Source organism: Haliotis asinina, chromosome 12, assembly GCF_037392515.1.
Source record: "Haliotis asinina isolate JCU_RB_2024 chromosome 12, JCU_Hal_asi_v2, whole genome shotgun sequence".
Lineage (NCBI taxonomy): Eukaryota > Metazoa > Mollusca > Gastropoda > Lepetellida > Haliotidae > Haliotis > Haliotis asinina.
In genome coordinates, this window is record NC_090291.1 from 19,844,456 (window position 1) to 19,860,321 (window position 15,866).

The window sequence follows — 15,866 nt, forward strand, 5'->3', positions numbered from 1 at the left end:
CTTCATGTTCTATATCAAACTGTGACCAGCACAGCTAGCAAATATATATGTATAGTTAATATGAGAGGGAAGACTGAAAGGTTTAAATGAGAATATAAAACACCTCTCGTAATTTTTTTTTTTTCAGTGAATATCTGATTATAATAGGCACTTCTTCAAACTAATCAAAATTCTACTTTCCTTCTACATGGATGAACAACTTATATATTCATTTATTCAAAGAAGTTGTTCATCCATAAAGTTTGTCCTTATGTGATTCTCCCACTTCCATAAACCAAACCTGACCAAATAACAAGCATACACACACAGAATCATTGTTTATTTACAATATGTTACTGCAGGGAAAAACATATCTGGACCTAAATTCTGTTGTTGATTTGTCTGTTTGGTATTTAATGCCAATCTGCTGCTAAATTGAACAGTAACTGACATCAAAGTCTGTTTCAAAGCACCTGCAAGATGCAAAAGCTTCATATGTCCAAATGGATGGCATTTCATCAGCAATACTCATGTCAAACTGAAAGAAATCCCAGCTGAGCACAACGTCCTGGTTCCTCATGTCAGCCGTCTGGGTGCAAGATTGTGATCTTCTTCTCCAGTTTCTGTTGAGGAAAGAGTGCTCCCCTCATGATGATGTCCAGCTCGTTGAGAGCCAGCAGGGTGTGAGTACGCACCATGTCATCCTCATCGGAGATATGGACCAGCTTCAGCAGCCGATACAGGTCTCGCAGCACAGACCCCAGGAACTGTAGACAGACAGGAAATGACTCATGTGTCTTATTTGGAATTACATGTTGTCTGTAAAGTACAGATTCTTGTCCTTTTATAGGGCTGTGTCTGGGTTGAGACTGGCACCTAAATGCCAGCATATTTAGTCAGCTGTCTAACATACTCTTTACTTAATGGAGAAGGTGTAATTGTAAATACAACATATGTTCCATTTGACCACTTTTTAAATCTCATTGTGTACTCATGAGAAATTAGCTGCTATATCTGGAACATTAACACAAGCATCATAAAATACCCAATAGGATGGAACTCACATTAGCCTCAAACACTCCTTGACCTTAATGTGATGATGGGGGGGTAATCGAAAGATTAAAGCGTTCGCTCGTCACTCCAAAAGCCCTGATTTTATTCCATGAGTATAATGCATGAAGCCCATTACTGGTGTTCCATGCTGGAATATTGCTGGAATATTGCTAAAAGCGACGTAACACTAAACTCAAATCAGTCACTAAACTGACCTTCGGTGCATCAGCTCCCAGCCCTTGCAGTAGCTGGGTGATTGTCAAGATGGCCGCTTTCCTGGCCTCCGGGTCAGGGTCAGTCTTCACAATGCTGGAGCAGCACTCAAACACCTGGAATTGTATTAATAAAAGTGGTCACACCTCCATACCCAATATGTTAAAAAATACCAAGTCAGGTACTTGGTTGTGTAACCAATAGGAACCAACGGTATATTATTATATTATACTTATAATACTTGTTTCAGTCCTTAGTGATTTCAGATATATATAGTAGTTTGTTTTTTCATTGGAAAAGGGCAAACTTCTTTTCAACAAGTTTTTGAATCTAGCATGTTCAGTAATCAGTTTGTTAACGTTACATTGAATTTGAAATCAAATATTCGTATTTATCCAAACTCATACAACTGAATTACGCTTCTATTTATGGTAAAGAACCAGAAATAATTCTCAGAAACTTGAAAAACCTCCCTCCCCAAATATCCCCCACAACACTGTTGCACCTATACTTACCTCATGAAGCACATTTCCAAGGGAGAACCTCAACAGCTTGCACATCTCAGCCAGATTGGACAAACTGCTGGCACGCACCATAGCATCATTACTCCGAGCTCCTGACAGGACAGCAGCCAGCAGCAGCTCGCGATACTTGGGGATCATGTCACCTGTTTCAGGACAGAACTGGTTTTGTATTCAGAGTATGGCATCAGAGGATTTCAGTCTTACCCTGGAACTAAGACTGAGTCCTATTCCACAGTGAAGTCAGATCATGGATCTCAGTTCAGAAACTGATACAAATCTGAACTTCAATCTGAGTCCTACCATGAATCTGTGTTTTATCAAGGACATAGCCTAGTGGTTAAAGCATTAGCTCATCACGATGAAGACCTTAGTTTTATTCCCCATATGGGTACATTGTGAGAAGCACATTTCTGATGTCCTCATGCTAAGATATTGCTGGAATATTGCTAACACCTGCATAAAACAACACTCATTCACTCCTAACTCCCTTATATAGTGATCATGAAGAAGAAATTGAATTCATAAAGGAATACAGTTTTGATTCACCAAATACAGGAGTATGGCATGTAATATAAGTGAATTTGATCACACACATGAGACATCTCATACTTATTACAAGGCAACTATCTAAATTTCAAAATTGTGAAACATACCTAAATTCCTTGCTGCTTTCACTAAACTTTCTCCAATTTTCATCCTCAGCTCTGCCGTCTTCTGTGGACCTGTCTCTGCAAACTCCTGTGCAAGTCTTGGCACCACCACATCAGGGAATCGGTCAGTGAGGGCAGCCAGTCCATTAACCGAAGCCAGGTACAGATAGGAATCTTGATGTTGTAGATTCTCCTCAAATATCTTGACCAAGGTCTCCAGTCGAGACAAGACTGAGGGATCTTTGTTTTGAATAAGGTGAGTCAGACGCAGCAAGCCATGACCTCGAACAGGGATCTCTGGGTCGCATAGCTCCTTGAAGGCTTGCTCTAGTTCTCCACTCGGATGAGGCATGTCTCCCTCTGCACCTGTATGAAGAGAGTCTTCTTTTCCACAAGGTTGAACCGAGCCTTCGCTTCCACCTGGGAAAGGACTACTACCTTCCTCGGCGAAAGAAGTCACAGGTTGGTGCCCAGATGATTCAGGGCAGGGTGGATTTGTTCTTACTTTTGGAACAGCTAAACCTTTGTATCCTGTCTGCAAATCAAGGCTTGGCTTGTGAATGGCTTCATCATTTTTCACCATTTCACTTTGGCAGGTGTTGACCTCCTGTGAAGATTCATTTGATGTTTCTGAGAGAACTTCTATCAACAGTTTCTTTGTCTTACTGTCAGTGACCTTTTCTTTGGCTCTTCTTTTGTCTTTTGCCTAAATAAACACATGCAGACTCATATATGTAGGACAAATTTGCATGGTGCACATCACAGTGGCATTACCCTAGAAAATGACAATGCAGCCTTTCAAATACAAAGCTTCAGACAATAGAAGATCAAGGATATTTTGTGGATGGCAAAAGAGCCTTATGTATGCAATACACAATGAATAAGTTTTGTGCAGGAAAAGAATAATTACCAAAACACTTAGTCAACAATTTTTAAGTCTGCATTGGAAACTATCACTGATTTCAGTTTTCTCATCCTTGAGGAGGGTCAGTTGCTCCTCATGCAGTGTATGTTCATAAACGCCAGCCTCCCCAGTATTCCAGTTCTCTGACAGTGGCTAGTCAAATAAATAAATCTAGACCAGACAATTCAGTGATTGTCATTATCATTAGCAATGTCCCACAATGATACAGCATGTTGACTCACTATCAAACAAGTTCAGAGACCAAACACCCAAAGCATTCACACTCCTGGGACAACAAGTAGATGTCGACTACCCATAAAGATCATGGTTAGAATATTATCAATCTTCAAGTGATTGCAAGAGGTGATCAAAGGAAGCAGATGGTCGACACATGTTATTGTATCCCAATTGCATAGATCAGTGCTCATACTGTTGATCACTAGATCCAGACTTGATTATTTAGAGACTGCTGCCTTATGGCTGGAATATTGCGGAGTGTGGCTTTAAACAACCAACAAAAATAGGCTGACCAGTTCTTACCCGGAATCTCATGAGGTGACCCATGAGCCTTCCAGATACAGTAAATCTACAATGCATTCTGTGACACAGTGAATATTCTCCTACCTGTGATGTTGGCTTCTTTAAATCTCCTTTGCTTTTAATCAGTTCTGACCATACGGCACCTCTGGTTGCTATGGCAATACGAATATCATCTGCCATTTCTCTAACTTCATCTGAGGCATGTTCCTGTCTGATTCCATCGAGCAGGGGCAATAACTCCTGCATCGTCTGTCTATCAGCTTCATCAACCTGTCCCAAGATTGACAAACATGAGTGTCACATCAATACATAATTCAAGACTGTTGACTTCTCGGAGTCAGAGACACCACAACATTGTTCTAGTTTTAGTATTAATTTTTCAAGCCTCACATAAATTAGACAGTGTAGCTGTAGTGGTGATTTGTGAAAAAAACAGTCCACATGAAGCAAGTCATGTGTACACCAGCGGGGCTCACCTGTACGGCTCCTCCCATGACAGCAGTCAGTAATCCCATGGCCATGCTAAGTGTCTCTGACTCAAACAGTCCAGTTAGTTCCTCTGTGGTGGCCCGGCAAACTTCCACACCACGCTCAAGAGTCGCCTGCAACCATACGTATCTAAATTCAGGGGTGTGGTAAAGGATATTGGTTGATTCTGCCATGATACTGAAATATGCTTGAATCTGCCGGACGTCATTCATAGACTTGCAGGTGTTTCAGCTAATGCCATCTGAAGCAACTCAGTCCCCAATCCCCCCCACCCTCACCCCCTCAAAAATAGTATAATCTATAGATTGACTACTTCATATTTCAGAACAGAAATGTTTTATCTTCCTAATAATTGCTGCAGAGGTGAATCATCGAAGCAGTATGGAATGTTGATGGCTGCTTAACCATCTGACGGACATGACTTTGAGTGAGTGAGTATAGTTTTATGTCGTTTTCAGCAATATTCCAGTAATACTGAGGCAGTGGACACCAGAAACGGGGTTCACACATTGTACCCATTTGGGGAATAGTACACTGGTATTCAGCATGACAAGTGGACACTTTAACCACTAGACTAACATGACTTTGAACACCGTCTGCATGTTACCATATTTTCTTGTGTCTTTTACACTATCCTTTCTTCGATGAAGTGACAAGATGAAGTTCATGCTGAGATCAATGCTGAGAGGAAACACAAATGTGTACTGTACATCTCAACAGTAAGTAATAGATCATCTTTGATGTCTCCAGGGTATACGTTCTGATAAGTCTGCACTATACCCTGGATGCATCTGCGACTAAGCCCGATAAATTTATTTCCTCCTTGGCTGGCCTTATATCCAATCAGGTGTATACGCTGGGAAGTTGAGTGAGCCAATCACAACAAACTTTCGCTTTTTAAATTATCTAAACGATTAAACTAGGCAACATGAACCATGCACAAATTCTCTGAAAGAGGCAGAAGGAGTTCTTGCATATATTTTTTAAAATTTTCGGACCTATCAATGTGTCTGTATGATTTCTCCTAAATCTGAGTCGAACATACCTTCGTAGTTGCAACTGCTCTCTTTATTGACACTGGCAAGTTCAGTTGTAACGGCGGCTTGGCTGATTGGCTGATTGTGAGAATGCAAGCCAGCAAAGGGAGGTAATAAAATTTTCGTCGTAGATGCATCCAGGGTATTGTGGAGACTTATCGGAACGTATACCCTGGACATATCGAGGATGGTAATAGATAGGCTACACAACAACTTACTCTGACAAACGCTAGAATGTGTTGTGTCTTTCTAAGACAGGATGGTCCCAGCTCTTCACACAAGGAGGCTAGAAGGTTGAGCACAATCAGCCTCCTGTTGAAGAGTTCCACTTCCTGTGCATCCTGAAGCTCCAGCATTAGTAACTCTTTCTCTGGCTCCAGGGAGGTGACAGAAACTGATTCTCCATCACCAGCTTGAGATGACACCATCATCGTTAGCTCCTATGAACAAAAAACACACATCCAGATAAATTATGGCTGACGCTGAACATCCCTTTCTGAAGATATATTCACAACAGAATGTTTCAACTAACAAGCACTAGACCAAATGAGTATCTCTGCGATGAAATCAAATTACAGTCTGATATTTACGTATGTCTTAGATATATGAAAATACATACAGTTGTAGTGTTCATTAAAGAACATGTATAATGAAGTAAAACCTAATGAATACTGGTCAATGCTTGCAGACACATAGTTGCAGACACAACCAGTGAGGACACACATAAATACGATATCTTTTGGACTTTGATGCCAAAATGTTTCGCTAATGACTTGTACATTGTTGATGAGCCAGTGCAGTGTGACTGCTATACCTTGAGCAGCTTGATGAAGAAGTCCCCTGTGACACTGCTATCCTGCAGATGCTTCACCAGCTCCACCAGGCAACGCACCCGAGTTTCCACACAGATACCATCTTCCTCACAACTGTCACAACACAAGTTCATGTAACACTCCATTCATACAACACAAGGGACGATAAATCGTGTCTTCCTTTATACTGTTACTAAATAGGTACAATTCTCAACTACACATAATCAGTTTTCACCATCAGTGCTGCTAGTATCAGTATATACAGTGGAAGCTGTCTTCCTCGGACCCTAAGTAACTCGGTTTTCTATTTAATTCGGCCCAAATTGTTAGAAGTTAACTAAGTTATCATTACATATAGACTAACTAATTTGGACTTCATGTAACTCAGATTTCGGGCTGAAATCTCCGCCCTTCAAGGTAATTTACTATGAAAACATTGGCAGTTAACTTGGACTAGCGGGACTGCCTGAGGCGAAAGTGCTTTGTAGTTAGCCGATTACCGACTTATGAGGATAACCAGTTAACAAAAGGAATAAACAAAGCAGTTCAACAAGCTGATACGACTCACTCAGTGTCATTTTGATGGTATGCTATTTTGTTATAAAAAGACGATACTCCACTGTACTGAATCGGCAATTTGCACAACACAAACAAACCAACCAGAGGGACTATTTCCGCAAGGAAAGCATGGCCATGCTGTCAATCAAACCATTGAATAAATAAATTAATCTATGCAGTACATGTTGACTTGTTCATTTGTTCATTTATTCATTTAGTTGTGTCCTTCATCATAAAGTACTGAGCATGCGTATCTCCTGGTCAAGGGAGCTAACTCTTGACCCTCACCAGTTCAATTCGGACTCTCGCAATTCAGACATAAAAGTCGGTTCCAGTCGAGTCCGAATTAGACATTTTCCACTGTACTATCTTCCTTACCACTGTCACTATTTAAGTACCTCTTCTACACTGCTCAGTCTATCAGTGTCAATGCTGACTCAAACAATGTCTATACAATCATCACTTCACAACACCTTACAGCAGTGTATGAAATAAAGTCCGTCTGACCACCTGCAATGGGCTTGATTTCTTGCAGACAGTCTATGTTTACAGCTAGATGGCACAAAGGTCTAGAAAAAATGTTCCATACATCAAAGCAAAATGCACTGTATCTTGGTGTCTGGTCCAGATAAATCCATTTTGGGTTAGTAACATCTTGAAGCTACTAGCCCTGATGCCTGACTGAGATTTTGGTTTGTTTCATGCACTGCTTACAGTGATTTAACATGGCCTTCAACCATCTCTCGGTTGTATCACAGAATGTCAGCTTCAAGTGGGAGAAAGACTTAAAATTTACAGGTCTTGGACGTTAACCACTTTTAGTGAATGTCACAGTGTAGGTATTGTGCTGGCAATCAGATAAATTTGGAATATTAAAACACTTTGACAGGTTTTTGCCACAGGATACAACTCTTCACATTTAAATGAGCATTCTCGAGACAACTGGTGAATCTGTATCTCAATATTTCGGTGTAGGTACTAACACCACATTCATCAACCTTGTTAATTGTATATAATCACTAAGCAGTACTGTATATATTCTCTATGTTTCAAACTGTTGAATAGTGGGGCATCCAAAATGACAGACAAGGTACATAACGGAGTCATACACACAATTACTTCCAAGTGGTGCTGGACATGTCAGTATCATTTGTGCAATCTGGAATCAATAAAGACTGAAGCTGTCTAACCAAGAGTCTAATTTTCACTGGCTGCAACTGGAAGACATCAAATAACATATATGTTTTTCAGATTTGAAGAAACATAATTGCTGACAACAGCAAGGGTTCAAAAATCCCATCGCCCAACACCTGGGACAAGTCTGTTCATTTCGGGCAATCAAATAATGGTATCTTACTTGTCCATGGGCTATTAGATAATTTCTGCATACGGTTTCAAACTACAAATAAACTTGGGATTTCATTTCATACCTGCACAAAATGTAGCTATTACATTTCACAATAATGACAAAGTAGAGATATCTTCCTTTGCTATTTATCACTTCTCAATAAACAGTCCACTAAAACTTTAACCAAGTTGATTTAATATTTTATAATAACATCATCATGGTTATGTCATATACATCTGCTTTTAAAATAAATTTGAAACTCTGTACAGGAAATGTGTTTGGTCAAAACTATCAGAAACTGGCCAAACCAACAGTAGGAGGTGTTTAGTTGATCCTGCATCTCACCTGTCGTCAGACCGGACCAGCACAGCACACAGCCCACCACTGTCTCCTGCCTGGAACACCAACTGAGAGGGACACTGTGATATGTCCTTTACTCTGCTACCATGGACACCAGTGGCCAGAAGCCATAGAAAGTCTAGGGAAATATCTGGTTCAGTCTGCTTGAGGAAGGTGATGAGAATGTCTTCACATGAGGACCTAGATGAAAGGAGGGACTACTGTTACATTAATGTCTGCAACATTACAGCAACATTACAGTAACATTACAGCAACATTACAGCAACATTACCACAACATTACCACAACATTACAGCAACATTACCACATCATTACAGCAACATTGCAGCAACATTACCACAACATTACAGCAACATTACAGTAGGTTAAATGAGAATGGAACGGACAAGCCAACAGATGACAATATGACCAAAGATCTACATGATCAATCTCACATCCAACCCAGTTACACATTAAAGTCACTCAGATCACATGTTCATTGACTTGCTGGGCCTGCTCTATGGAATGCTGACTGATCCAAGAATGGGAAGATGTTATTTGATAAAGACAAATGACAGACCAACTGAATGTTTCCAAATGGCATGTGTCTTTTGTGTACCCACCTGAGGTGTGACACTCCCTCCCTGCTGCTGCAATATAGCTGGAAGAGAACTGCCATATAGCGACGAAGGAGTGGCCAGAGACAGTCCCTCGTCTCTGTGCTGACCACATACACCTGAAACACAGTAGAGTGAGGGAGTTTGGTGTTGAAAATTGTACCATCATTATACAGCCTGACCTAGTACGCAAACCTGATACCAAAACCTGAGTTTTTAGTGAACATAGGGAGGGAGGACAAATCAAAGCTAACCTGTAATTTCATCCAGTATCATATATCCAGCATGCTGAAAGCAGGCAAATCTGACATTAATTGAATCCTTTTCTAACCCTTTGGATGACTCTTTAGAGAATCCCTACCTTGTAGATATCTTCTATACATCGAGTCAAGGTCTTGTCACATGCTACCACCTGTATCTTGGAAGTCAATGATGTACCTGAAAAACAACAAACAGTCATAAAAAACACAATCCTCTCTTGACAAACTACATATCACCATACCTAAGGTGATGCTAGTTATGCACTTTACCAGCATCCCAGCATGGCGGCAAGTTGATCACTTTGCGATTACTTCATCCAAATCAGCAGTCTTCCATGTGTATAGTCATAATTATTTAGCCTACTGATAAAGCTATAATCAACTAACATATCCATGAGGCATAGTGATCATTTGGTGCCCCTGAGAACTAAACTATCGTACAGCCAGGCGAATTTCCCTCAACGTGTCACTCAATGCAGGGCGGAGTACATATCAAGTCCATGGACGTCCACCCAATGCATCTGAACAACCACTTCTCGATCAATCTCCACATGTTGATATTGAGAGACAGACATGACTCTCTAATAAGGGAGTAATACCACATCATGAGGGATAATTTGTAATTCCTCTCTGATGAATCCTCTGCCCAGTCCATCTTTCAAGTAAATAATGCAAATTCGGTTAACTGTCTTGGATACCTATTCAGTCGATGTGATACATTTTCACAGACCATACAGGGTCTGTGGCAAGATGTTAACGCCCTCCTTCAAGTTCACTGGGCTGGTATGGTAGTTTTTCTCTTGGCCGCAACACGATGGTGCAGCCAATTTGGTCATCAAGGATTGTGTTGGAATGGCTTCGATGGGTCTTTTATCAAGGAGTCGAGTGACTTCGTTGTTGCCTGCCGACACCACTGGCACTAAGAATACCACCTATTCCATAGATTGTTTTTCTGGGTTGACCATCTCTCGGGCATACTGCTGTCCAAACAAACATTTGGCTCAAGTCCTGTTAAATGTTTTGACAATGACTTGGCTTCAGTGACCTCCGACCAAGCACCTGAACTTCATGCTTAATAACAGCTGCGACACTGCTCCCATGAACTCGCGTCTGGGATCAGCTTGTAAATCAGTCGGCACAGTCAGGCAATTATGTGTATAAGGCCTTAGTGACTTGACTCGAATCTTTAGTCGCTAATGTTGTTTCACTTAGGGACGGTGGCCATGTAGGGCAGTCATGACTAGGTTGGATGGCCATCTTAGCAACAGCTGCCCTGTATGGCAGTCATGACTAGGTTAGGCAGCCATCTTGTTTTACTTAGCAATGGCGGCCATGTAGGGCCATCTTTGTCAGATTAGGCTTTACACATTCATACACTTCTAAGACCCACTCCAACAAGTTGTCGCTGAAAATTCTGGCTACCTATACACCAACGATGACAATCCTGCTTTTTTAGCATCAAAGGATGTCTCTGGTGCGACCCTCACTATTTTTAATGAGTGCTTGGACGCTTAGATCCCATAAATAAGTCTCTAAGCCACATGTGCAGCAAAACCATCATCGTTATACAACTCATCACTAGTGTCAGGCCCATTTCCGTGATCCCCATCGTGATGTTGCTGGAATATTGCTAATAGCAGCCTAAATCTACACTCACTAACTCACTCACCATGACTGTCTAAACACTGCTGTAGAGGTGACACCAGCGGGTCCAGCACGTGCTGTTGTCCCAGTGATGGATGCTGACTGGTCATCTCTTTTATCAGGGTCACAATGACCCTCAGAAACCTCTGAGTGACCTTAGGGTCACTGTGATGAAGCAGACCTCTTATCTGAAAGTGTAAACACTGGAAAATAGTTTTATCAATACTGAAAACAATTTCGAAAAACTTTCATGGACATTTTCACTTGGACAATACTATAAACAGACATTGCTAGTTAAGAAGGTTGACATCAAAGTTTATCCAGTGTTATTCAAACTCATAAAACATAAAACAAGGAACTTATTTCACAGCAAACTGAAGTGTTAGCACCAATGTTGTTCTGTATGTTGTGTGTTTGAAATCATAAAGTGTTTATGGTATCAAGAGGGTTTTTCAGAACACGGCAGGTGACTTTAAGAAAATAACATGTCCTGGATAATTTTCTAGTTGCCCTATTTTATGACATAATCATGATGATGTACATGTAATTATGAAAGAACAGATCAACATGGTATTTGATGTTAATGTTTACTGGACTTTTTACCGAGAAGGGGTGATAAATAGCAAAGAACGATAACCCTGTGAAATTTAAGGGCTACATTTAGAGCAGATATTATATTTTCAGTTTGAAACTGGAAGAGGAAATTATCTAATAGCCCATGGTCTGACCTGTCCCGGGCCTCAGACGATGGGATTTTTTAAACCCTGGAACACTACACATAGTGCCACGACATTGCACAGATTACAATGAAGTGACGTCATAGCTTAAAATATGTTAGTAATTTGCAACCTGTTGAATTGGAATTATCTGCCCTCTTCACTGACACAGTCTTTAACTTGCTTTAGGACAGTTTAATTTGACATTAAGTCTGTGAATTCCTACTGGGGATAAATTGAATCAAACCAGGCTGTAAAAAAGCAATAAACAACAGTTCAAAGTGCACATGAGAAAACTAGTTACTGAGATGACAATAAGATCATTTACTCAAACATGATAGCATCCAGTGTGCAGATCTGACAAGTCCATAAACTCAACTAGTTCATCATTTAAATATTTCAATTTAAACAACAGACAACAAATGCAAATGCAAGCATTCTTTTGATGCTACTAGGAGTAGGGGATCAAAGGTGCATACAAATTCAACAAAACTGTTAAACTTAGTTCATTATTTCCAATCAGAACTGCACATCTCAGTGTATTCTTTACCATCCACCAGAATGGACCATGCTAATAGGCAGATTTGAACTTCAACAAGATCAAGCAGAAAGATGTCCTACTGGTGTGGAAGATGATTTGAATGAGACCGTTACACCAACAGAGAGCCTTAATATAATCACCTGGGGAGAGATATGTTTGTAGTACTCTTCCACTGAGGCTGTCTGCATGGGGCAATGTGCTATCACCAAGGCAATAGCCTGACTTCTCTGCCAGTCTACAGAATCTGCTACACTTGCTCCTGATGGTGCTGTATGAAAACAGTAATCAAGACAGATGAAAACAGCAGTTCACAGTAACTTTCACATGCAAATGCTGACATGTTCATCATATTCAAGTTTCACAAGGAAATTATCACTATTTATACAACTAGTGAACATGCTGAAACCGAGGATCTGTGTAAGAATTGCTCCTCAGCAATCCATACTTGTAGTATGAGGTGGTGTATAAGGCTTGCTGACTTGGTTGACACAAGTCGTTGTATCCCAACTGTGTAGATGCATGTTCATGATGTCACTCACTGAACTGTCTGGTATAGACTCGATTATTTACCACCCAATGCCACATAATTGGAATATTACATCTTAAACAAGAACAACAACAAAAAACCCAACACATGAATATGGTGAGACATAAACCAATAAAATGTACAGGTGTGTAAACATGTTAGGATGAGCTGGATGGTAATATTAGTCTGTGAGGTCTCACCTGGTCCTGGAGGAAGCATGCCCTGCAGCACGTGTAGAAGACCCTTCGGACGCATCAAGATATCCGTCATCAGTCGACCACACACTTGTCTCAACCAAGGGGGAGACACAGGCAGCTGCTTACCTTTATCTTTCGACTGTCACAAAAAATTACACGTTAAACTGAATTAAAGTTAAAAAATCCTAAAGGCATTTCTACAAACAGTTCTTCTTATTGTAGACATGGTGGCGATGCTTACTAGTATGATTAGATGGATGAGTGTATAGGTGAGTCTGATTTGAAGAGTATTTCAGGGATATCTTAGCAAATCAGCAGAGTGCATGGTGTGGGGCAAGCCCATCGGGATCCCAGGCATTAACGGGCATAATGGTATAACCCACAGGCATCAGCATTGTGCTGAAACACCATCAATAGCAACACTGTGGCACATGCATAATTCAACCTACAGGCACTGGACTCATCTAACTGAGGTGTATCTAGTGGATAGGAGTATTATCTTTCCAACACATAAACAGCACATCAAAATCAAAATCTGATTGCACTGTGTTTTAAGAACAAGTCTAAATTAAGTAGCAACAGTCTCTTGCTAGCTATGTAACATGATACATAAAGAATTTCACATTGGACACAAAAATAATGCACACTAAGTAACAAGATCCATATCATACAGGCTCACAACTCTTGCAATATATACTGATAACACCATGACGACCTATTGAAACACTCCTACTTTCAACACCTGTGTTGTCTTATACTTACCTTTGCACCTGTCCTAGGTTTTGCAGCCCCTTGCAGCATCATCAAGTCTCTCACCAGCATTGCCGGGCTGACCCTTGTCATCAGCTTCTGCAGGGCGGCCTCTGCAAACTCCTGGTCTGTCTCCACTACACTCAGCTCCCCTAGTAACATGCTGAGGTATTCATCCTCTTGATGTACAGTTTTCTGACAGCTACCAGCCACAGTATGTGACTGATCACTTGAATCTGAGGATTTGGTATCATTTAACTCAGCTGCACCTCCTGTTCCTGATGCTGTATGTCCAAGGAATAGATGAGGATCATGAGGGTTACCAACTTGGGGGTTGATGCCTGTATTTGAATCTACAGAATCTCCTACTTCACCCTTAGTCCTGTTTGGTGGATAACTGATAATATTATCCATCCGATTCCCTTCAATACTTTGATTTTTGGAACGTAGATCAGGATTTACATTACTCTTTTGTCCACCATCCATCCTGGGGCTGTGGTTCAACTGGAGAAGAACGGCTAAATAATCACAGAGGTGTCGAGAAAGAATTAAAGCTGATAGAGACGGAACATTCAAACAGGCTGAAAAAATCCGTCCACACAATCCAAGCCTAGCATAACGCTGTTCTCTTGATACTTCCTTCAACATACTGCCACTGAGAAGCTTCCCGAATCCAGATCTCCTCTCTACAGGAATTCCAACACCTTTATCAACATGTGGGCAAATTCCAAGACACACAGTAAACTGCAGAGTGGTCAAGACCGTCTTCTCCTGTTCAATACTGAGGACATCTGGAGAAAGTGGAGGAACTTGGTGAGGTGTCTTCATGGATGGAGGGTTCTTCTTCATCTCCTCCTGGAAGACTCTGGAAGCCTGAATCAGATGTTTCTGCAGCAGAAGCAGTAGATGAAGACATACAGACGTGTACTTCCATCGGACGTCTGACTTGTCAGTGTCTAACAGTGTTGTCTGAGTTTGTATTGCTGACAAACATGGCAAGTTGGAGAATGTGTCAGATTGCAGACTTCTGTTGATTGACTGGAGTTTAGTTCGGAGGAGGTGGTCAAACTGGCTTTCTCCATCAAATGAAGCTGCTGAAATAGATATTTCTGTTGCTTAAAGTATCTTTCCTTTCCACATGCACCTTTCAGTCACATATCTTCAAACTAACTGTTTTCAGACATATAACATTTGTTGGCAACTTTCTATTAATATGAACAACAATAAATCACCTCTCTTATGACAGAAAACTTTATCTTAAACATAAGTCATGATTCAAGATTTTTATGATGTTTGTGTGACACAACATTCCTTGTTATAGCCTGAGTAAGTACTGCCATCCAAAATGTATGAACCTGTGATGATAGAGACTGGAACAGGTCTTCAGTAACCCATGCTTGTCGTAAAGTGCAACTAATGGGATCGGGTGGTCAGGTTCGCTGACTTGGTATGACATCTGATCCCATTTGCATAGATCAATGCTCATGCTGTTGATCACTGGATTGTCTGGTCCAGACTTGTTTATTTACATACCACCACGATATAGTGGAATATTGTGCAGTGTAAAAACAACCAGCTAACCAAAAATGTATGATACCTTTGACTATTATGAGGGAGATGACATGTAACTGGCTGACAGTAGGAGTCAAAATAACATTTAATCACACTTGTTAATACCTCATAATCATGAGTTTTTAATCTGATATATTTACCTCCTCATTAGAAATGGTACCCAAATACTTATAACCTGCTAATTCACCTGATTGTTACAAGTTGTTAATTACTTTAAAGAAAACCTTTTGTGTAACCTTGTCTTCCCATTCGATCTGTACACAACCCACATAAACAAACTTCATACTGGAACACGCAGCCTACAATCCTACTTACACAGTACCGATAGGCCCAGTGGCAGTGATGTCTCTCATATTTTATAAACATACTCACAATCTGAATGACTTTGTCTTTCAGGGGTTGTCAAAATACGGAGGGCCTCCAAAATGAGCTTCGGGCTTTGACTTGATGAGGATGACATGATCTCTGGCGTTCTTTATTTACATCTCAGCGTTGATGTTGTCAGTATCACTGTCCCACATGGCTGCTCAGATACGCTTATTCGTTTGGGGTCTTCTGGAAACACCTAGAATAAGCTGGGCGCATTTGGTTGAAATC

The 15,866-nt window shown here is 40.7% G+C and overlaps 1 protein-coding gene across 2 annotated transcripts; it reads right to left on the minus strand.

Annotated features, from left to right (window-relative positions):
• Window positions 1-300: 300 nt before the first annotated feature.
• Window positions 301-15,854, minus strand: LOC137257801 (transport and Golgi organization protein 6 homolog). Of its 2 annotated transcripts, none has more exons than XM_067795244.1 (16): window positions 15,642-15,854; window positions 13,710-14,791; window positions 12,951-13,086; window positions 12,365-12,492; window positions 10,993-11,155; window positions 9,425-9,501; window positions 9,070-9,182; window positions 8,453-8,647; window positions 6,204-6,315; window positions 5,608-5,829; window positions 4,340-4,465; window positions 3,948-4,133; window positions 2,423-3,125; window positions 1,761-1,912; window positions 1,248-1,361; window positions 301-746 (listed from the first exon to the last, which is right to left on the minus strand). In XM_067795244.1, the coding sequence occupies exons 1-16, from the start codon at window positions 15,727-15,729 to the stop codon at window positions 561-563; spliced, it is 3,783 nt and encodes a 1,260-aa protein (XP_067651345.1). In that variant the 5' UTR covers window positions 15,730-15,854; the 3' UTR covers window positions 301-560. The 2 variants fall into 2 exon arrangements, with proteins under 2 accessions (XP_067651345.1, XP_067651346.1); XM_067795245.1 differs by having other exon boundaries at window positions 13,710-14,788; window positions 15,642-15,812.
• Between the last annotated feature and the right edge of the window lie 12 nt (window positions 15,855-15,866).